Source organism: Macaca mulatta, chromosome 20 (assembly GCF_049350105.2).
Source record: "Macaca mulatta isolate MMU2019108-1 chromosome 20, T2T-MMU8v2.0, whole genome shotgun sequence".
NCBI lineage: Eukaryota > Metazoa > Chordata > Mammalia > Primates > Cercopithecidae > Macaca > Macaca mulatta.
Genome location: NC_133425.1, coordinates 69522934 through 69545751, shown reverse-complemented (window position 1 = coordinate 69545751; position 22818 = coordinate 69522934). Strand labels below are relative to the sequence as shown.

Below are 22818 nucleotides of genomic sequence, written 5' to 3'. Positions count from 1 at the left end.
GCAACCTCTACCCTCCACCTCCTGGGCTCAAGAGATCCTCATACCTCAGCCTCCCGAGTAGCTGGGACTACGGGTATGTACCACCATGTCCAGCTAATGTTTGTATCGTTTGTAGAGAAAGGGTTTCGGTATTTTGCCCAGGCTGGTCTCGAACTCCTAGGCTCAAGAAATCACCCACCTCAACCTCCCAAAGTGCTGAGATTGCAGGCATGAGCCACCGCACCTGACCTTGCCTGCTTTTTTTTTTGAGACTGAGTCTCACTCTGTCACCCAGGCTGGAGTACAGTGGCACGATCTTGGCTCACTGCAACCTCTGCCTTGTGGGTTCAAGTGATTCTCCTGCTTCAGCCTCCCAAGTAGCTGGGACTACAGGCGCTCACCACCATGCCTGCCTAATTTTTGTAATTTTAGTAGAGGCAGGGTTTTACCTTGTTGGCCAAGCTGGTCTCAAATTCCTGACCTCGAATGATCCACCCACCTCGGCCTCCCAAAGTTCTGGGATTGCAGGCATGAGCTACTGCACCTGGCCTTGCCTGTTTCTTGAGCTGCTTCAGAGGCTGCTTCTTGCCACCTTCAAGGCAAGACTTGGTTCTTGCCACTCTTACCCCTACCCTGCTACCAAAACCTACATCTTGTATTTTTTAGGCATTTCAAAGTAGATTACACTTTTAAATCAAGTGGTTAAGGTAGGATCTCCTGAAGTAGGTGAAATCTGGGCAAAGACTTGAAGGAGAGAAGGGAGTTAGCATGTTATCTGGGGACAGTAGTCCCAAGCACAACACAGCCAGTGCAGAAGCCCTAAGAAAAGAGCATGACTGGCATGTTCTCGGAGCAGCACTGGGGCCCTGTGGGGGAGCGAAGTAAGGGAGAGAAAGAGAGAGTAGTAGGAAATGAGAGCTGAGGTGTAATGGGGAGCAAATCATGCAGGACCCTGTATGCCATTATGAGGGTTTCAACTTGTATTTTGAATGAAACGAGGAATTATTGGAAGGTTTTTGGGCAGAGAAGTAACATGAGCTGACTCACATTTGAAAAAAATCAGTAGGCTCACTGCAGTGACTCACACCTATAATCCCAGCGCTTTGGGAGGCTGAGGCAGGAGGATCACTTGAGCCCAGGAGGCTGAGGCTGCAGTGAGCCAAGATTGTGCCACTGTACTCCAGCGTCTCCTATAAATGAATTTTTAATACTAAAAAGGTTACTTGAGATTTAAGCTCCTAACCAGTTTGTTTCTTGTGCAGCCCACAGAACTTAATTGCCCAATCTCAGTCTGGTACTGGTAAAACAGCTGCCTTCGTGCTGGCCATGCTTAGCCAAGTAGAACCTGCAAACAAATACCCCCAGGTAAGGATTTATGAATTTAGGTTTCTACTAATGCATAGATAGAGGGGATTTCCATTTGATGGATTAAAAGGCAAGCTGTGGGCCGAGTGCGGTGGCTCAGGCCTGTAACCCCAGCACTTTGGGAGGCTGAGGTGGGCAGATCACCTGAGGTCAGGAGTTCTAGACCAGCCTGGCCAACATGGTGAAACCCCATCTATACTAAAAATAAAAAATTAGCCGGGCCTGGTGGTGTGTGCCTGTAATCCCAGCTACTTGGGAGGCTGAGGCAAGAGAATCATTTGAACCTAGGAGGCAGAGGTTGCAGTGAGCTGAGATTACACCGCTGCACTCCAGCCTGGACAAAAAGAACGAAACTCTGTCTCAAAAAAATAAAATAAAAGCCAAGCTATGCATTTATGCATTACTTTTTACACAAACTAAAACTCCTTAAATTGAGCACAAATAATGTGGAATATCCTCTAACAGCAGTAAAAATCCTGTTTCCTTTTTCATGGTGTGCCAGTTCTGGGATGCTTCTTATAGGCCTGGCTCCTTTACTTGCAGGAAAACCTGTTTCATCAGCAACTGTCATCCATTAGAAAGTTCTGAGAGCTTTCTGAGTAAATGAAAAGAAAGCTAATGCCAACTGGAACTTTAGATCCGTGCTCATGGGTAGGTTTTGTACTGCAATGGCCAGTGTCTGTTTCCAAGTGTCTTTACCTACCCAGAGTTCTGACACCTAAGAATTCTAGCTTATGATGCTGTAGCTTAAAGAATCAAATGGTGGCCGGGCGCGGTGGCTCAAGCCTGTAATCCCAGCACTTTGGGAGGCCGAGACGGGCGGATCACGAGGTCAGGAGATCGAGACCATCCTGGCTAACACGGTGAAACCCCGTCTCTACTAAAAAATACAAAAAACTAGCCGGGCGAGGTGGCGGGCGCCTGAGGCTGAGGCAGGAGAATGGCGTAAACCCGGGAGGCGGAGCTTGCAGTGAGCCGAGATCGCGCCACTGCACTCCAGCCTGGGTGACAGAGCCAGACTCCGTCTCAAAAAAAAAAAAAAAAAAAAAAAGAATCAAATGGTGTACACTTTAATGTACATATTCTTTCCTTCATCTTCAGCTGGAGGAGTGGCTAAGTCCTAATGGTAATTCCCCTTTGCAAAAGAGCTATTGTCTTGAATTTGCACTCTGCACTCTTTCCCTACCAGTGTCTATGCCTCTCCCCAACGTATGAGCTCGCCCTCCAAACAGGAAAAGTGATTGAACAAATGGGCAAATTTTACCCTGAACTGAAGCTAGCTTATGCTGTTCGAGGCAATAAATGTGAGTATGTGAATGTGGTCCTAAATCATCAACCTAATTCTTTTTATTTTGAAACATTTCAAAACATACCCAATAGTTGAAATAATACAATAAACACATGTATTTTTCCACCTAGATTCAAAAACTTAACATTTTGCCATATTTGCTTTACATAAATGTATACATTTTTGTCAAACCATTTGAAAGTAAACTGCAGACATGCACCTCATCAGGACATTCCTTGGCATCCCAGCACTTTGGGAGGCTGAGGTGGGCAGATCACCTGAGGACAGGAGATAGAGACCATACTGGCCAACATGGTGAAACCCCATCTCTACTAAAAATAGAAAAATCAGCCAGGCATGGTGGCGTGCGCCTGTAGTCCCAGCTACTCAGGAGGACTCAGGAGGCTGAGGCAGGAGAATCACTTGAACCCGGGAGGTGGAGGTTGCAGTGAGCCAAGATCATGCCACTACACGCCAGCCTGGGCGACAGAGCAAGACTCTGTCTCAAAAAAAAAATTTTTTTTTTTTTGGTAAAGACTTCTTTTTTTTTGTAAAGACAGTGTCTTGCTATGTTGCCCAAGTTGGTCTAGAACTCCAAGTCTCAAGCAATCCTCCTGCCTCAGCCCCTCAAAGTGATGGGATTACAGGTGTGAGCCACTAGGCCAGGACTGAATTTGTTTAATTACCTAATTTACTTCTCTTCATCAGCAGAATAAAAACCCAGAATGTTTATGGCTATTGACTCTGGGGATTATTCTGTTAATTCTTTTTTGTTACTAATTTTTTCTACACTAGTTTGTTTTACAACTAATATTACTTAAGTAATTTTAAAACTGTTGTTGGCCAGGCGTGGTGGATCATGCCAGTAATCTCAGCACTTTGGGAGCCCGAGGTGGCTGGATCATTTTAAGGTTAGAAGTTCGAGACCAGCCTGACTAACATGATGAAACCCTGTCTCTACTAAAAATACAAAAAAATTAGCCGGGCATGGTGGTGCACACCTGTAATCCCAGCTACCCAGAAAGCTAAGGCTGGAGAATTGCCTGAACCCGGGCCGGGGGGTGGGGGGAGGTTGCAGTGAGCCGAGACAGCACCACTGTACTCCAGCCTGGGCGACAGCATGAGATTCTATCTCTAAAAAAAAAAAAAAAATGTTAGAGGTTTGGTTGAGTTTTATGGATCTCTGAAACAAATGTGACTTTATGAAAATCAAGTCTGCATACAATGTCCGAATGCCAACCTGAGGCCAGTTCTGAAAAGTAAATAATATAATGAAACTTATTGGGAGATAATCATTTAAAATTTTGCAATTTGTATTCAAAGTAGAAGGGTAGAAAATTCTGATTTTTTTTTCTTTTTTTTTTTTGAGACAGAGTCTCACTCTGTCGCCCAGGCTGGAGTGCAGTGGCACGATCTCGGCTCACTGCAAGCTCCACCTCACGGGTTCACGCCATTCTCCTGCCTCAGCCTCCCGAGTAGCTGGGACTACAGGCGCCCGCCACCACGCCTGGCCAATTTTTGTATTTTTAGTAGAGATGGGGTTTCACCATGTTGGCCAAATGATCTCCAACTCTTGACCTCGTGATCTGCCCGCCTCAGCCTCCCAAAGTGCTGGGATTACAGGCATGAGCCACGGCACCTGGCCTTTTTTTTTTTTTTTTTTTTTTTGAGACAGAGTCTCCCTCTGTCACCCAGGCTGGAGTGCAGGGATGCAATCCTGGCCTACTGCAACCTCCGCCTCCTGGGCTCAAGTGATTCTCGTGCCTCAGCTTCCTGAGGAGCTGGGATTACAGGCATGCGCCACCACGCCCAGCTAACATAAAAGCAACTGACATATTTGAAATAGATGCCAGGATAGAGCTGAAGGGGCAGAGTGCATTAGAAAGATAAGAACTGTGAAAAAGTCTGCCTAAGAGGAAGTGTCCCAGTCTGTTGTTGACAGAAATGTTGACAGAAAAAAAATAAAGATCAGATACTTCAGAGAGAATTGGATGATTACAGAGATGAGAAGAATGCTACTGAAGAGGATTCATCTTCTAATTGTTTATATCCTTACTATGTCTTTTCAGCATTTTTTTTTTTTTTTTTTTTTTTGAGAGGGAGTCGCGCGCTGTCGCCCGGGCTGGAGTGCAGTGGCCGGATCTCAGCTCACTGCAAGCTCTGCCTCCCGGGTTCACGCCATTCTCCTGCCTCAGCCTCCCGAGTAGCTGGAACTACAGGCGCCCGCCACCTCGCCCGGCTAGTTTTTTGTATTTTTTAGTAGAGACAGGGTTTCACTGTGTTAGCCAGGATGGTCTCGATCTCCTGACCTCATGATCTGCCCGTCTCGGCCTCCCAAAGTGCTGGGATTACAGGCTTGAGCCACCGCGCCCGGCCAGCATTTTTTTTAATTTTTGAATTTTTGTGGGTACATAGTAGGTGTATATGTTTATGGGGTACATGAGATGTTTTTATACAGGCATGCAATGCATAATAATCACATCAGGGTAACTGGGGTATCCATTGACTCAAGCATGTATCCTTTCTTTATGTTATAAACAATTTTAGTTTGTGGTTGTTTTTTTTGGTTCTTGTTTTTGTTTTTTTAGACGGATTCTCACTCTGTCGCCCAGGCTGGAGTGCAGTGGTGCAATCTCAGCTCACTGCAACCTCCACCTGCCGGGTTCAAGAGCTTCTCCTGCCTCAGCCTCCTGAGTAGGTGGGACAACAGGTGCCCACCACACTAATTTTTTTTTATTTTTAGTAGAGATGGGGTTTCACCATGTTGGCCAGGCTGGTCTTGAACTCCTGACCTCAGGTGATCCGCTTGCCTTGGCCTCCCAAAGTGCTGGGATTACAGGCGTGACCCACTGCTCCCTGCCTGTTTTTTTTTTTTTTTTTTTTTCAGACAGAGTTTCACTCTTGTTGCCCAGGCTAGAGTGCAATGGCGCAATCTCAGCTCACTGCAACCTCTGCCTCCCGGGTTCAAGTGATTCTCTTTCCCCAGCCTCCCAAGTAGCTGAGATTACATGAGCCCACCATCACACCCAGCTAATTTTTGTATTTTTAGTAGAGATGGGGTTTCGCCATGTTGACCAAGCTGGTCTCGAACTCCTAACCTCAGGTGATCTGCCTCCCAAAATGCTGGGATTAGAGTCATGAGCCACCGCGCCCAGCCCTTTTAGTTATTTTTAAATGTACATTAAATTGTTGACTGTAGTCACTCAGTTGTGCTATCAAATACTGGATCTTACTTATTTTAATTGTATTTTTGTACCAATTACCTTTTCAGCATTTTGTCTGGTTTTATGTCCATTAAATACTATAGTGCTATCCTAACGTTTCCTTAATATATTAATGCAAACAGCAAAACATTTGCATTAAAATATATAATAGGTTTAGAATTTCTCAGAAAGAAGAGCTGGCTTTGCCTTTGAAATACCCATGGAGGCGGGCACGGTGGCTCACGCCTGTAATCCCAGCACTTTGGGAGGCTGAGGCAGGTGGATCACCAAGTCAGGAGTTCAAGACCAGCCTGGCCAAGATGGTGAAACCCGTCTCTACTAAAAATACAAAAAAAATTAGCCAGGTGCAGTGGCAGGTGCCTGTAATCCCAGCTATTTTGGAGGCTGAGGCAGGAGAATTGCTTGAACCTGGGCGGCAGAGGTTGCAGTGAGCCAAGATGTTGCCACTGCACTCCAGCCTGGGCAACAGAGTGAGACTCCGCCTCAAAAAACAAAACAAAACAAAACAAAAACAAAAAGAAAAAATGCAAACAAACAAAAAAAACAAAAGAAATATCCATGCATGGAAAACATCTTGGGTCTCCACAGTGGAAAGAGGCCAGAAGATCAGCGAGCAGATTGTCATTGGCACCCCTGGGACCGTGCTGGACTGGTGCTCCAAGCTCAAGTTCATTGATCCCAAGAAAATCAAGGTGTTTGTTCTGGATGAAGCTGACGTCATGATAGCCACTCAGGGCCACCAGGATCAGAGCATCCGCATCCAGAGGTAGGGATCTCGAGGGCAGAGGACTCCTCAGCCTCCCCATCTGCAGTGTCTTCTCCCTTCACTTCAGACGCCTCCTCTGGCCTCTGCCAGGGTCTTGTCTCTCGTACTCTCAGCAGCATTTGTTTGACAGGCCATTTCCTTGTCAGCACTGACCACAGTCCCTCCCAGCCTGGGCTGAGAAAGGAGACCCCAACCCCTGTCCCCCACCCAGGCCTGCTGCTCCTCCTTCCCCTTCAGCCTTCCTGGGCATCTAGACCCAGCTGGGGAGGCTGTGCTTCCGCTGCTTCCCGGGGCCACCTGGGGCCACATGCCAGGGCCTTCCCTTGCAGGATGCTGCCCAGGAACTGCCAGATGCTGCTTTTCTCTGCCACCTTTGAAGACTCTGTCTGGAAGTTTGCCCAGAAAGTGGTCCCAGACCCAAACATTATCAAACTGAAGCGGGAGGAAGAGACCCTGGACACCATCAAGCAGTACTATGTCCTGTGCAGCAGCAGAGACGAGAAGTTCCAGGCCTTGTGTAACCTCTATGGGGCCATCACCATTGCTCAAGCCATGATCTTCTGCCATGTGAGTAGTAGCAGCAGTGGCAGGCCTGGCCCTTCCCTCTCAGCCAGCTCCCCACAGGGCTCAGGAGGACTGGATGCCCCTGGGCGCCGTGGGAAGAAAGGAAGTGGTTTGTTCTCCTAAGGTTTTAATGAGTTGTAGGAGGGAGACTTTGATTCCACTTCTTAGTGATTACTGGGGGAAAAAACCCCAAGTAACAGCCAATGAAATAATCTTTAGATTTTTAAGAATATAAGCTGGGCAGCCAGCACGGTGGCTCATGCCTGTAATCCCAGCAATTTTGGAGGCCGAGGCAGGTGGATCACCTGAGGTCAGGAGATCAAGACCAGCCTGGCCAACATGGTGAAACCCTGTCTCTACTAAAAATACAAAAAATTAGCCCTGTGTGGTGGTATGCACCTATAACCCCAGCTACTCAGGAGGCTGAAGCAGGAGAATCACTTGAACCCAGGAGGTAGAGGTTGCAGTGAGCCAAGATTGTGCCATTGTACTCCAGCCTGGGTAACAAGAGCGAAACTCCGTCTCAATACAAAAACAAGCAAACAAAAAAACCCAACAACAAAAAAAGAATATAAGCTGGGCAAGTACATGTAGTCCCAGCTACTCAAAAGGCTGAGGTGGGAGGATCGCTTAAGCCCAGGAGTTCAGGCCAGCATGGGCAACAACATAGTGAGACCTCATCATTAAAAAAATATATATGGCTGGGCACGGTGGCTGACGCCTGTAATCCCAGCCCTTTGGGAGGCTGAGGTGGGGGGATCTTCTTGAGCCCAGGAGTTCAAGACCAGTTTGCACAACATAGCAAGATCCCATCTCTACAAAAATTTTAAAAATTAGCCAGGTGTGGTGGTGCGTGCCTATGGTCCCAGCTGCTTGGGAGGCTCAGATGGGAGGATTGATTGAGCCCAGGAGGTTGAGACTGCAGTGAGCTGTGATTGTGCCACTGCACTCCAGAGTGGGCAACAAAATGAGATCCTGTCTCAAAAAATATATAAAATTTTAATATATATATATTTTTTGTTTGTTAGTTTTTGAGATAGGGTCTTGCTCTATCATTCAGGCCAGAATACAGTGGCATGATCATAGCTCACTGCAGCCTTGGCTGTTGTTACTAGGGCTACAGGTGTGTGCTCCATGTATGTCAGGCTAATTATTTTTATTTTTGTAGAGATGGGGTCTTGCTCTGTTGTGCAGGCTGGTCTCAAACTCCTAGCCTCAAGCGATCTTCCAGTCTCAGCCTCCCAAAGCGCTGAGACTACAGGCACAAGCCACCATATCTGGCAAGAACATAGACTATTTAGGAATGAAGATCTTTAGCTAAAACCACACTCTCCCTAGATAAAAAACTAACAGCAGTTACGTAACTTATCTAAAAAGAAAGAAATCATATGACGAAAATTCTATTTGAAAAAAAAATTTTTTTTTGAGATGGGTTCTTGCCATGTTGCCCAGGCCAGCCTTGAACTCCTGGGCTCAAGTGTGTAGCTTGGACTGTAGGTATGTACCACCATACTTCATTGATAAATTTTAAGCCTAACCTCCTAACTGGATTTAGCAGCGCCTTCATGTATTTTAATTGTGGCAAGCCCCTTTTTTGCAGTTGTCTTCCTTTTGTTTTTAATAGGTCTGTTCATATAAAACAATTCTTTTCACTACAGACTCGCAAAACAGCTAGTTGGCTGGCAGCAGAGCTCTCAAAAGAAGGCCACCAGGTGGCTCTGCTGAGTGGGGAGATGATGGTGGAGCAGAGGGCTGCGGTGATTGAGCGCTTCCGAGAGGGCAAAGAGAAGGTTCTGGTGACCACCAACGTGTGTGCCCGCGGTGAGCAGAGGATGTGTCCTACCTGGTCTGCCAGGCTCGGGGTCCCAGGCCCAGTTAGAGCTAGAAATCCTTGTACACAGGGAAGTCAGATGGTCTCAGGGAGATCGGTGGGGTTGGTGACAATATTCCTTTCTAGGAGAGACTGCATTTCCCTCAGGTGATAAAAACTCCCACAGAAACCAGGAGTCTTGACTTGGTGGAAGGAAATGTACAGGCATCTGACTGGTAGAGAACAGAGCCTGCTCTTCCAAGGGCGCCCATCTCCAGAACATTGTGTCTCCTGGAGGCTTACTGACTGATTTCATAATTTTGTTGGCACCTGCCAGTTTTGTTATTTTCCTCCAGGTTCTGCTATATGCCTGTATGTGCCCTCTCTTGTACCCAATTCCCAGAGTTGGCCTGTCCCCCCAGTTTTTTTTTTTTTTTTTAGACAGAGTCTCGCTCAGTAGCCCAGGCTCGAGTGCAGTGGCACAATCTCAGCTCACTGTAACCTCCACCTCCTGGGTTTAAGTGATTCTCCTGCCTCAGCCTCCTGAGTAGATGGGATTACAGGCGCCTACCATCAAGCCCAGCTAATTTTTGTATTTTTAGTACAGCCGGGGTTTTGCAGTGTTGGCCAGGCTGGTCTTGAACTCTTGACCTCAGCTGATCTGCCTGCCTCGGCCTCCCAAAGTGCTGGGATTACAAGTATGAGTCACCATGCTCGGTCCCCCAAATTCTTTCCCTCTACCCAAAGTTGGTATGTATTGACTTACCTTTGGACAACAGTGATTTTTGTCTCTTGTCCTTACTTCTCTCTGTCTCCAACTCTCAGGGACTCATTCATCACCTCTCCCTGTACCCCACCCCGTGGCCCCTGCTAGTTTGGTTTCTGTGCCTGTAGTTTTGCTTTTGGGCATCATCTAAATCTTGCACTGCATGGCCTTTCAGATCTGGCTTCCTACACTTGACGTCATATACATCTCTTAGTGCCGAGTTCCCTTAATGCTGAGTCATGCTCCATTGTATGGATGGACCACATGACTGATTTGTCTCCTGTCCTTGGTCTTCTCAGCTTCCATCTCTCCTTCCCGCAGGCATCGATGTTGAACAAGTGTCTGTCGTCATCAACTTTGATCTTCCCGTGGACAAGGACGGGAACCCTGACAACGAGACCTACCTGCACCGGATCGGGCGCACAGGCCGCTTTGGCAAGAGGGGCCTGGCAGTGAACATGGTGGACAGCAAGCACAGCATGAACATCCTGAACAGAATCCAGGAGCATTTTAGTGAGTCCCGGGGAGGGTCCTGTGCCTGGTGCCCTTTACTAAGGAGGGTGGAGTGGGGAAAGGGGTAGGATCTTCTGTAGCCCCGAGAGAGGCTCTGTCCCTGGCACACTCCCCTCCTTTCTGACCATATGGCAGTTCTCAGGGCCACACCTGGAGACTTCAGGACCCAAGGACTCCAAGGACAGCTCCCCCATGACCGGGCTTCGGGGCGTGGGGCTCTGACTGTTGCTGTCAGTGACTAGGGGCCCTGCTGCCCCCTGCTCAGGCACCCGGAGCCTTTGGGGATGAATGAATGATTGCTGTGGCCCAGGGTGGGGCACATTCCTGGGCACGGTAGAGACCTGTGTATTTTTCCCCCAGATAAGAAGATAGAACGATTGGACACGGATGATTTGGATGAGATTGAGAAAATAGCCAACTGAGAAGCTCCACCAGCCACTGGTGCCAGCCCTGACACTGCCCCTGCACGGGAGACAAGTGCGTTCAGGGCACAGCCCCCAACATCACCCCAAGGACAACGGCATGAGTAGAGAGAAACTACCTACCTCACTTCAAATTATGTTTGGACTTGACAAAAATGTGTGCAAATGATGGGGGATGGTAGAAAAAAATTATTTACACAACCTTGGAAGATTAGGCATGAATACACAGAGATTTACCTTTTGGAAGTTTCATCTTTTAATTTGGCCAGTGTTTCCTTCATGCTAATCTAGATGCTGTGGCTGATTGCTTGCCTAGGATCTCCTGTGGCAGCCTCTGCTTATTCTCTGGCTTGGAGTGGATGGGCCAGCCTCCAGCTCCTGTGGAAGTAATGGAATAGCGGTGAAAAGGGAACACAGAGAGGGAGGCCTCCAGTAAGATAGGTGTGTAAGCCCAGCCATCATGTTTGGAATGGCATGAAGCAGCAGAGGCCTGAGAGCTGCTGCTTTGGACTTGGGGGTGGGACAGCTCACCTGAGTATTGCCAGCCCCCTGTCCTAATGCCCACAGCAGAAGGGGATTTGTTAAATAAGCACGGACCAAAATGCCAGCTTCTCCGACCTGTGTATATGGGTTTGTGTCACAGACTGTGACCTGTTCTTGGTGGGTGCAGTCTGTGTAGAGTGCACATCTGATTATTGGTGGGTCCCGTGCCTGTGCTTAAGCAAGTCCTGTAGAGAAGTCATCGTGGAGAATTAGTGGTGGCCCTAGCTTGCCACAAAACCTGGTCTCATGAGCATCTGCAACATCCTTTTTACATCCTTTATATCACCTTACCCCATAGTAGCCCCAAGCAAATGTGATCTGAGGTTTAGATCCTCAGTGAAAATTGTGGTTTCAAGTCTCTCATGGCTAGCCTCAAGGCAGTTCTAGATGTGGTCAGCAGTAATCACAAATTCTTGTTTTGTTTCCACACCCAGAAGGCAAGTTTTGTCAGAGCTGGGGAATAATTTCAGATATTTGACATATTGATTATAAAGGGCTTCTGAACGTCTGTGTTTACTGCCTTTGGAATACAAACAGGTGCAACTGAGGGACTAGCTGCACTACTGCCATTTGTCTGTCCAAGGCAAGAGTATCACCAAGGCCTTTGCTCCAGCCTTACTTGGCATCTTTGTGCAAGATAGAGCAAACAACAGTAATGGACACTTCTCATGCCTGGCCAAGGCTGTTGTACCTTGGCCAGGTACGACATGTTGTGTGTTGGTATCCACAAAATGATGGCAAAGATGAGAGGAACCTGAATTGCCAGAGCAATATGAAACCTGAGCCAAGAGGAGTACTCTGCAGTTCTTTGGCTTTCAGAGTGGCCACTTTCTCTAGAACCTGGAAGAAGAGTTTTATGTGCTAAGAACGATTGTGATCCTAGGTCTTCCTTGTAGGCATCTCTGTATTTAGGCCAGATCTGTCTCCTGGGAAGGGAAGGAGCCAATGTCAGCCTCCAGGTGATTTATTTAGTCTGACATTACAAAGAGACCAATAGACTGCCAATTCTACCACATTCCCCTGGGGGGTACTTGACTATGTAGTCTTCTCTATGCTTCTAGTCAACTCTGACACATCTTGGAATTCTTGTAAGAAAAGAAATTTTTATACTTTTTTCTCCTTCCCTGAGTCCTGTGGACCAACCCTGAAATACCAAAAACAAGGGCAATAATTAAAGAAGTATAGACTCTTTAGTAGGCCACAGGCAGAGCAGACCCCCACCTTCTCACAGCACATACAACCTCTCTACTGGTGTAGCCCCAAGTCTGAGACGGAAAGTGGGAAGTCGGGTGCTGCAGACTGTTTGAAAGCAGGAGGAATGGGAATCTGGTAGAAGCATAGGTCAACAGTTCTTGTTTTTTTGGAGATGGAATCTCACTCTGTCACCCAGGCTGGAGTGCCACAGCATGACCTCGGCTCACTACAACCTCCACCTCCCAGGTTCAAGCAATTCTCCTGCTTCAGCCACCTGAGTAGCTAGGACTACAGGTGCATGCCACCAAGCCTGGCTAATTTTTGTATTTTTAGTAGAGATGGGGTTTCATCATGTTGGCCAGGCTGGTCTCGAACTCCTGACCTCAAGTGATCCACCCACTTTGGCCTCCCAAAGTGCTAGGATTACAGGCATGAGCCACCGTGGCCAGCCAACAGTTCATAATCAGGGGTCTTGGACCTCTAAGAATTCACTGGATGGGTTTCATGGAGTCTATGAAATATATATGTATCGGGGGAAATTCACCTCCGATATTCAACATGGGTTCTTTTCTATTTCCCTAAGTGTCAGCTGGTCTGAGAAATAAAGGGAAAGAGTACAAAAGAGAGAAATTTTAAACCTGGGTGTCCAGGGGAGACATCACATGTTGGCAGGTTTTGTGATGCCCCCTGAGCCATAAAACCAGCAAGTTTTTATTAGTGATTTTCAAAAGGGGGGGGTGTGGGTCACAGAGTTCACATGCTTCAAAAGGTAATAAAATATCACAAAGCAAATGGAGGCAGGGCGAAATCACGACCACAGGATGGGGCGAAATTAAAATTACTAATGAAGTTTCAGGCACGCATTGTCATTGATAACATCTTATCTCCTGACAGGGATTGAGAGCAGACAACCTGTCTGACCAAAATTTATTAGGCGGGAATTTCCTCGTCCTAATAAGCCTGAGAGCGATATGGGAGACTGGGGCTTATTTCATCCCTTTGTCTACAACCATAAAAGACAGCCGTCCCCAAAGCGGCCATTTTAGAGGCCTCCCCTCAGGGACACATTCTCTTTCTCAGGGATGTTCCTTGCTGAGAAAAAGAATTCAGCAATATTTCTCCTATTTGCTTTTGAAAGAAGAGAAATAGGCCGGGCGCGGTGGCTCAAGCCTGTAATCCTAGCACTTTGGGAGGCCGAGGTGGGCGGATCATGAGGTCAGGACATTGAGACCATCCTGGCTAACACGGTGAAACCCCGTCTCTACTAAAAAATACAAAAAAAAAAACCTAGCTGGGTGAGGTGGCAGGCGCCTGTAGTCCCAGCTGCTCAGGAGGCTGAGGCAGGAGAATGGCGTGAACCTGGGAGGTGGAGCTTGCAGTGAGCTGAGATCCGGCCACTGCACTCCAGCCTGGGTGACAGAGCGAGACTCCATCTCAAAAAAAAAAAAAAAAAAAAAGAAAGAAAGAAGAGAAATTTGGCTCTGTTCTGCCCGGCTCACAGCAAGTCAGAATTTAAAGTTATTGCCCTTGTTCCCTGAACATTGCTGTCATCCTCTTCTTTTTTCAAGGTGCCCAGATTTCATATCGTTCAAACACACATGCTTTACAAACAATTTGTGCAGTTAATGCAATCATCACAGGGTCCTGAGGCAACATACATCCTCCTCAGCTTACGAAGATGATGGGATTAAGAGATTAAAGACAGGCATAGGAAATAACAAGGGTATTGATTGGGGAAGTGATTAAGTGTCTATGAAATCTTCACAATTTATGTTCAGAGACTACAGTAAAGATAGGCATAAGAAATTATAAAAGTACTAATTTGGGGAACTAACAAATGTCCATGAAATTTTCACAATTTATGTTCTGCCATGGCTTCAGCCGGACCCTCCGTTCGGGGTCCCTGACTTCCTGCAACATATATGCAGTAGTTTGAGTTTAAATGTATTTTCCTGGCTGGGCACAGTGGCTCACGCCTGTAATCCCAGCACTTTGGGATGCCAAGGTGGGCGGATCACCTGAGGTCGGAAGTTTGAGACCAGCCTGACCCACATGGCGAAACCCCATCTCTACTAAAAATACAAACTTAGCCAGCCTTTGTGGCACATACCTATAATCCAAGCTACTTGGTAAGGCTGAGGCAGGAGAATCGCTTGAACCTAGGAGGCAGAGGTTGCAATGAGCTGAGATCGCGCCATTGCACTCCAGCCTGGGAAACAAAAGCAAAACTCCATCTCAAAAACAAAAACAACAACAACAAAAATAATAAATGTATTTTCCTGGGGAGACTCCCAAAATAGTACATGTCTTTTAAAAAGGTAAGTCCCACTGTTGCGGATGGTTCTGGCATGTCACCCCAGCATTACTACAGGTCATATTTCTTCCTTATTCCTTCCATATTCATTCCTGACAGTGCCTAGCTCCCAGGGCCATAGCTGCCTCTGTGACCTTGTGTAGCCTAGAGCCAACAGTGATGTAAATCTGCATTGAGCTTGGTGAGCTTTGGTCCCCAGGGATTCTTTTACTGATTTTAGTAAGTACCTATATATGAAATGATAGCTGGGTGGGTTGACTCATGCCTGTAATCCCAGCACTTTGGGAGGCTGAGGCAGGAGTACTGCTTGAGCCCTAGAGTTCAATACCAGCCTAGGTAACAAAGTGAGACCCTGTCTCCACAAAATACTTTTAAAAATTAGCCAGACATGGTAGTTCATGCCTGGAGTCCCAGCTACTGGGGAGGCTGAGGCAGGCAGATTGCCTGAGCCCAGGAATTCAAAGCTTGAGTAAGTTATGATTGTGCTGTTGCACTCCAGCCTGGATGGCAGAACAAGACTCTGACTCAAAACAAGAGAAAAAAATACCAGGAGCAGTGGCTCATGCCTGTAATCCCAGCACTTTGGGATGCCAAGGCGGGCAAATCACCTGAGGTCAGGAGTTTGAGACCAGCCTGGCCAACATGGTGAAACTCCACCTCTACTAAAAATACAAAAATTAGCTGGGTGTGGTAGTACATGCCTGTAATACCCACCTACTTGGGAGGCTGAAGCAGGAGAATCACAGGAACCCGGAGGCGCAGGTTGCAGTGAGCCGAGATCTCACCACTGTACTCCAGCCTGGGCAACAGAGTGAGACTCTGTCTCAAAAAAAAAAAAAAAAAAAGAAAAGAAAAAAGAAATGATAAACTGTTCTAGAACAGAGAAACCTGGGAAAAGGAATTTTTGGCCCAATGGAAAATTCTGGATATATTCATTATCTATAAATAATGCATGTTATTATTTTTCTTGAGTGTCATTCATTGGCTATATGCCTAAGAACTAATTGTTGATGTATTCTTGTTAATTGATGATTAACCTGAATTGAGGATTAACATGAAGATTAATAATAATTCATGTTAATTGAACTTAATTATGAAGTTTTCATATTACCAAGAAATCATTAATGAGTATGAGAAGGAAACAGCCGGGTGCAGAGTGTCACACCTATAATCCCAGCTACTTGGGAGGCTGAGGCAGGAGGATCACTGGAACCCAGGAGTTTGAGACCATTCTGGGCAAAGAGCAAGATCTTGTTTCTTAAAAAGTTTAAAAAAGAAAATTAAGCCAGGCACAGTGGCTCACTCCTGTAATCCCAGCACTCTGAGAGGCCAAGGCAGATGGACTGCTTGAGGCCAAGGGTTTGAGACCAGCCTGGGCAACATAGTAAGACCCCATCTATAAAAAATAAAAAATTACAAAAGAATTAGCCAAGTGTGGTGGCGCATGCCTTTAGTCCCAGCTATCCAGGAGGCTGAGGTGGGAGGATCACCTGAGCCAGGGGGGTTGAGGCTGCAGTGAGACATGCTCCATGCTACTGCACTCCAGCCTGGGCAACAGAGCAAGACCCTATCTCCTGAAAAAGAAGGTAGGAGAAACAGCAGTATGTTTTTGGTTGCTGGTATTTGGGTATTTTTGTTTTAACAAGGCTAATGTCGTAAAGTTTAGCATTCAGTGCATTGGGATTGCCCATGGCTGAGCTCTATAGTCATTCTGAACTGGCGTGGTGGAGGTGCTCATGGTCACATTGGTTGAAGTTTTCTGAAATCTGTAATGTGTAAACCTATTTGGGTCTGTAAGTTATCTTTGAGCTTAGATGAAATTCACTGTGAATGCTCTGCAAAGCAAAGCAAGTTTTCCATTGATATGTAGATCACTGTCCCAGTGTTGGACTGAAATGCTTAGTTCAGCAGTTTTCACAGTAATGCTGTAAATCACAGCTTTCCAGTGAATATTGTAAATGCAAAGAATTCACCATGAGGTGGGTTTTGTGCAATTTTTCACACATAGAACTTATCAGTATTAATGCTATAATATCACAGTCACCAGTGAGTCACTCCATCCTTGTTCAGGTCAGAAGAAATACAAGCAGGAGAAGCTGAAGCCACAGTAACAGCTGGTGGTGGATTGGAAGCATCAGGAGCCCAAGCAAGATGTATCTTCCCAATAAGCAGGACATCCTACATGGATCTAGAATGCATACATTAGGGATCCATTTGCAATATGTCAAGTTTGGTGTCAAGCACTTTCTATTTTTGTTGTTGTTGAGATGGAGTCTTGCTCTGTTGCCCAGGCTGTAGTGCAGTGGTGCCATCTCAGCTCTCTGCAACCTCTGCCTCCCGGGCTCAAGTGATTCTTGTGCCTCAGCCTCCTGAATTAGTGGGACCACAGGTGCCACCACGCCTGGGTAATTGTTGTATTTTTAGTAGAGATGGGATTTCACCCTGTTGGCCAAGGTCTTGATCTTCTGACCTCAAGGGATCCACCTGCCTCAGCCTCCCAAAGCAATGGGATTATAGGCGTGAGCCACCATACATGGCTAATTTTTGTATTTTTAGTAGAGACGGGGTTTCACCATGTTAGCCAGGCTGGTCTCGAACTCCTGGCCTCAAGCGAGCAACTCACCTCAGCCTCCCAAAGTGCTGGGATTACAGCTGTGAGCCACCATGCCCGGCCAGGTTCGTTAATTTCTATAGCAAGTAGGATTATGCCAGAGGAACAAATTAAATATTTTACTTCATCTGATTTTTTTTTTTTTTATCTTTCTCTGCCTTTGAAAAACTCTGACTTTGTATTTAACATCAATGGAAAGGATAACTTCAGAAAAAGCTGCAGTACTTCTAGTCTCATGGACCGTTCTTCACTGTCTCATGGACCCACACTTCACTGACCATTTCAAGACTTTCACTCACCTCATAATTCCAACCCTATCATCCCTCTCAGGTGTCAGTAAATAAGCTCCTTACTCTAAGAAAATGGCTAACATACAGAAACTCCCTCAACCTTCCACCACCAGAACTTCCTTCATGAGCACCGGTCCTTCCCTCTCCCTCCTGTTTCAATGAGAGATCCCTGTTATCTAAATTTCTCAGCTGGGTGAGATTACATCTAATCTCAGCAACTTCGGGAGGCCAAGGCAGGAGGATCCCTTGAACCCAGAAGTTTGACACCAGCCTGGGCGACACAGGGAGACCTCATCTCTACAAAAAATAATTAAAAATTAGCCAGGTGTGGTAGCTCATGCCTGTAGTCTCAGCTACTTGGGAGGCTGAGGCAGGAGAATCACTTGACCCCAGGAGTTTGAGGCTGCAGTAAGCCGTGACTGCACCATTGCACTCCAGCTTGGGTAACAAAATTAGACCCTGCCTTTAAAAAAAAAAAATTAAAAAAAATATATATATATGCACATTTTTCTGCCAATCCACCAAATTCCCTCTCCTGGCTTTTAAGAACTTGCTCTGTCAACTCTCCCCTCATATTTGCTACCTCTCTCACCCCAACAGCTCTTTCTCATTGATATTTTAACATGTTCATACTTGACAGCTCTTTACAATTCAACCCTCTATTCCTCATCTTTCAGCCTAACATGTCTCCTAATGGCAGAAAGTCTTGTAAGGTGGTACGCAGAGTCCCATTCCTCATCCCTCTGCAGTCTTGACTTCTGCTCCACCACTCCCCTGAAATAGCCTTCATGAAAGACACTGATGACCTACATGTTCCAAATCCGAACCCAAATCCGAAAACCACTTTTTTTTGAGATGGGAGTCTCACTTTGTTGCCCAGGCTGGAGTGCAGTGGCATAGTCACAGTTTACTGCAGCCTTGAACTCCAAGCTCAAGTGATCCTCCTGCCTCAGCCTCCCTAGTAGCTGTGGCTACAGATGCATGCAACCACACTCAGCTTAAAAGCTACATTTTAATCCCTGTTGTATTTGCCTTCTCAGCAGCATTTAACTCTATCAACTGTCTCTTCCTCTGGCCACTCTTCTGGGGAGGAAAGTGACACACACTTTGCTTCCTGGTCTTCTCTCTACCACTTCAGTCTCCTTGGCAGACCCCTCCTTTATTCACCTCCTAAATGGGCCTGTTCCTCATGGCTGTATTCTGGGTTAGTTCTCTTTCCATGCCAGAGGCAACGCTGTTTATTCCTATGGCTTTGTCTGCTGGTGACACCCAAATCTATACCAAGACCTGATCCTTGAGCTCCAGGGTCATGGAAACAAAAGCACACATGGCACTTGAACTTGGGATGTCTTCTATGAGTCCTGTCCTCGTGTCTAACATTGAACATATGCCACTACCAAGCACCACCACTCAAAAAACCCAGGTTCTGCTCTCAGCTCTTCCTCTAACTTCCCCTCACAAAATGGTACTGCAATTGCCTGTTACTCAAGCCAGAAGCCTGGGGTTCGTCATGAATCTTCCTGCCCTGCCCTGCATATAAAACTGTCCTTTTATATCAGTTTTACATATAAAACTGTTTTACATATAAAACTGTCCTTTTATATCAGTTATCCACTGCTGTGTTGCAAATTGCCCCAAAACAATGGCTTAAGACAACAGCCTTTCTCACAATTCTGAGTTGTCTGGAAAGCTCTGCTGGTCTCTCCCAGCCTGGCTGAAGCAGCTGTCTTATCCCAGCTAGTGTCTGAACTCAGCTAGGGCTGCTAGGCCTCTCCATGTGGCCTTTCATCTTCACAGTATGGTGGATGGTCTCTGGGCTCCTCCTCTTTTTTTTTCCAGATAGAGTCTCACTCTGTTGCCCAGGCTGGAGTGTAGTGGTGTGATCTCGGCTCACTGCAACCTCTGCTTCCCCAGTTCAAGTGTTTCTCCTGCCTCAGCCTGCCCAGTGGCAGGGATTACAGGTGCCCAACACCATGCCCGGCTTTTTTTTTTTTTTTTTTTTGTATTTTTACTAGAGACAGGGTTTCATCATGTTGGTCAGGCTGGTTTCGAACTCCTGACCTTGTGATCTGGTTTCTGGGCTCCTTCTAAGAGGAAAGAGCAGAAGCTGCAAGGTCTGTTGAGGCCTGGGCTCAGAACTCTCCCAGTGCCACTTCTGTCACATTTTTTGGTGAAAGCTAACTACAGGGCCAGCCCAGAACCCACAGGTGGGGAAATAAACCTCATATCCTGGTGAGGGAAGCTATGAAGTATCTGTGGCCATCCTTCATAACTAAAATTCTACCATCTATTTGGTAAAACCAAACAAAATTGTTACTCTTTGGCCATTTTTGGCCTAAGAAGCAGCACTTTTATATGGCTCAATCCAATACTTTTGGCTGGGCGTAGTGGCTCATGCCTGTAATCCCAGCACTTTGGAAGGCCAAGGTGGGTGGATCACCTGAAGTCCGGTTCAAGACCAGCCTGGACAACATGGTGAAACCCTGTCTCTACTAAAAATACAAAAATTAGCTGGGCGTGATGGCGCATGCCTGTAATCCCAGCTACTCGGAGGGCTGAGGCACAAAAATTGCTTGAACCCGGGAGGTGGAGGTTGCAGTGAGCTGAGATCGCACCACTGCACTCCAGCCTGGGCGACAGAGCAAGACTCTGTCTGGAAAAAAAAAAAAAAATTTAATAGTTTGGAGTTTGTTTTTTATAGAGACAGGGGTCTCACTATGTTGCTCAGGGTGGTCTCAAACTCCTGGCCTCAAGTGATCTTTCCGCCTTGGCCTCCCAAAGTGCTGGGATTACACGTCAGTCACCCTGTGTAGCCTCAATCTAATACTTCCTGAATTCACCCTGTTCTGGATCACTGTGGTCATCTGGTCTACTACACTAGCTTCCTAGCAGTTGCCTATGCCTCCACTGAGGTTTTCCTGCAGTTCTTTTGTCTCACAACAGCCAGTAAGATATTTGCCACCTTTGAGTGTGATTACCCCACTCCTGCTGAAGACTCCCAATTCGTTTACATGTTTCCTAAGTGGCATGTGAGGCCCTCCAGATCAGGCACCTACTTAACTCACCCATTCCATTTGCTTCCCAGCTCATACCCTCTGCTCCACCTCCACTATTGCTGGACTTTCCTCAAGTTCCCTTGTACCCCTTTCCAGTCAATCCTACTCATCCTATCTCATCCCCAGGCAGCCACTGTTCTGATTTCTATCTCTATAGATTAGATATACCTGTTTTGGGCTTACATGAATGGAATCATGCAATATGTACTCTTTTTGTACCTGGGTTCTTTCACGCAATATAATGTCTATGAGATGTCAAATCTCTCCACTTGATCTTGGCCAAGAGGGCGAGAAGCGATGAGATGTCAAATCTCTCATCCATGTTACTGCACGTATTTCATTCCTTTTTATTATTATTTTTTGAGACAGAGTCCTGCTCTGTCACTCAGGCTGGAGTGCAGTGGCGCAATCTTGGCTCCCGCAACCTCCGCATACCGGGTTCAAGTGATTCTCCTGCCTCAGCCATTCCTGAGTAGCTGGGATTACAGGTGCACCCCACCACGCCCGGCTAATTTTCTTTTTTTTTTTTGAGACAGGGTCTTCCTCTGTCGCCTAGGCTGGAGTGCAGTGGCGCAATCTCAGCTCACTGCAAGCTCTGCCTCCTGGGTTCACACCATTCTCCTGCCTCAGCCTCCCGAGTCGCTGGGACTACAGGCACCTGCCACCACACCCGGCTAATTTTGTTTTTGTATCTTTAGTAGAGACAGGGTTTCACTGTGTTAGCCAGGCTGGTCTCGATCTCCTGACCTCAGGTGATCCACCCGCCTTGGCCTCCCAAAGTGCTGGGGTTATAGGCGTGAGCCACCGCACCTTGCCCTTTTTTTGATTTTTAATCAACATTATTGAGAGGTATAATTTATATACAATATTTTAAATACATAAGTTCTCATATAAAAATTAGCCAGGGGTGGTGGCGTACTGCTATAGTCCCAGCTACCAGGGAGCTGAGGTAGGAGGATCACTTGAGTCTGGGAGATCAAGGCTGCAGTGAGCTGTGAACATGCCACTGCATTCTAGCCTAGGTGACACAGCGAGACCCTGTCTCAAAAAACAAAAAGTTATTCTTCCTTGGGAACTGCTTATAAAAAAGAAAAAGCAGGCCAGGCACTGTGGCTCACACCTATAATCCCAGCACTTTGGGAGGCCCAGGCAGGCAAGGCCTCCTGGCCTTGAGCTCAGGAGTTCAAGGACAGCCTAGCCGATGCGGTGAAACCCCATCTCTACTAAAAATACAAACATTATCCGGGTGTGGTGGTGTGTGCCTGTAATCCCAGCTACTTGGAAGGCTGAGGCAGGAGAATCGCTTGAACCCAGGAGGCAGAGGTTGTAGTGAGCCAAGACCCCGCCCAGCCTGGGTAACATCTATAAATAATAGTTCCATGAGTTTAGAAATACAAAGTAGCATGACTTAACAAACTTACACATCTATGTAACCAGGCACCAATTAAGATACAGAATAATTCTATCACCGAGGAAGTTTCCTTGTGTCTGGCCCAAACAAACATCCTTCTCCACAGGTAAGCTCTGTTAGTTTTTATCACCATAGATTTCATTTGTCCTATTCTTGAATCTCATATAGATTATACAGTATGTATTTGGTGGTCCTTCAACATAATGACCAGGTGTGGTGGCTCATGCCTGTAATCCCAACACTTTGAGAGGCCAAGGAAGGGGGATCTCTGGAATTCAGGAGTTGGAGAGCAGCCTGAACAATATAATGAAGACCCCCGTCTCTGCAAAAAGTTTACAAGTTAACCGGGCGTGCTGGTGCGGGCCTGTGGGCCAGCTACCTGGGAGGCTGAGGTGGGAGGTCAAGGCTGCAGTGAGTGATTGCACCACTGCATTCCAGCCTGGGTGACACAATGAGACTCTGTCTCAAAAAAAAATTAAAAAAAAAAAAAAGAAAAGAGAAAACGCATTGTGTGTTGTATTTATTGGATGATGGAATTATGGGGTTTACGGGCCTTCTGTTGCGTTTTGATTTTTGTTTTCTTACCTGTTATCGCGTTCTTAACAGTAGGCATCATATAGTATTCCCATGGAACTTTCCTTTGTTTAAAGCCTTACAATTTGGAGACTTACACATTTAAGGTGAGATGTGACAGGCTTAAAA

General features: G+C 46.6%; 1 protein-coding gene and 2 long non-coding RNA genes across 31 annotated transcripts in view; 2 read left to right on the top strand and 1 right to left on the bottom strand.

The window, feature by feature from the left end:
- Positions 1 to 10938, top strand: part of LOC709576 (ATP-dependent RNA helicase DDX19B) — a 43975-nt gene extending 33037 nt beyond the window's left edge. For 25 of the 29 annotated variants that reach the window (XM_077984648.1, XM_001107762.5, XM_001107827.5 and 22 more), the window contains 7 exons: positions 1242 to 1344; positions 2534 to 2648; positions 6445 to 6622; positions 6952 to 7189; positions 8845 to 9007; positions 10084 to 10275; positions 10636 to 10938. In XM_077984648.1, the coding sequence (XP_077840774.1) occupies positions 1242 to 1344; positions 2534 to 2648; positions 6445 to 6622; positions 6952 to 7189; positions 8845 to 9007; positions 10084 to 10275; positions 10636 to 10697 (1051 nt within the window). In that variant the 3' untranslated portion in view covers positions 10698 to 10938. Of the gene's footprint in view, positions 1 to 1095; positions 1345 to 2533; positions 2649 to 6444; positions 6623 to 6951; positions 7190 to 8844; positions 9008 to 10061; positions 10297 to 10585 lie in introns of all 29 variants that reach the window. The other 4 variants (XR_013411179.1, XR_013411178.1, XM_077984643.1 and 1 more) reach the window with 3 other exon arrangements.
- A 10-nt stretch (positions 10939 to 10948) lies between these two features.
- Positions 10949 to 22818, bottom strand: LOC114674301 (uncharacterized). The gene is made up of 3 exons (XR_013411198.1): positions 22702 to 22818; positions 15463 to 15567; positions 10949 to 11075 (listed from the first exon to the last, which is right to left on the bottom strand). It is a non-coding gene; the product is annotated as an uncharacterized LOC114674301 (long non-coding RNA).
- On the top strand, positions 11088 to 14731 carry LOC144337725 (uncharacterized). The gene is made up of 2 exons (XR_013411197.1): positions 11088 to 12588; positions 13855 to 14731. It is a non-coding gene; the product is annotated as an uncharacterized LOC144337725 (long non-coding RNA).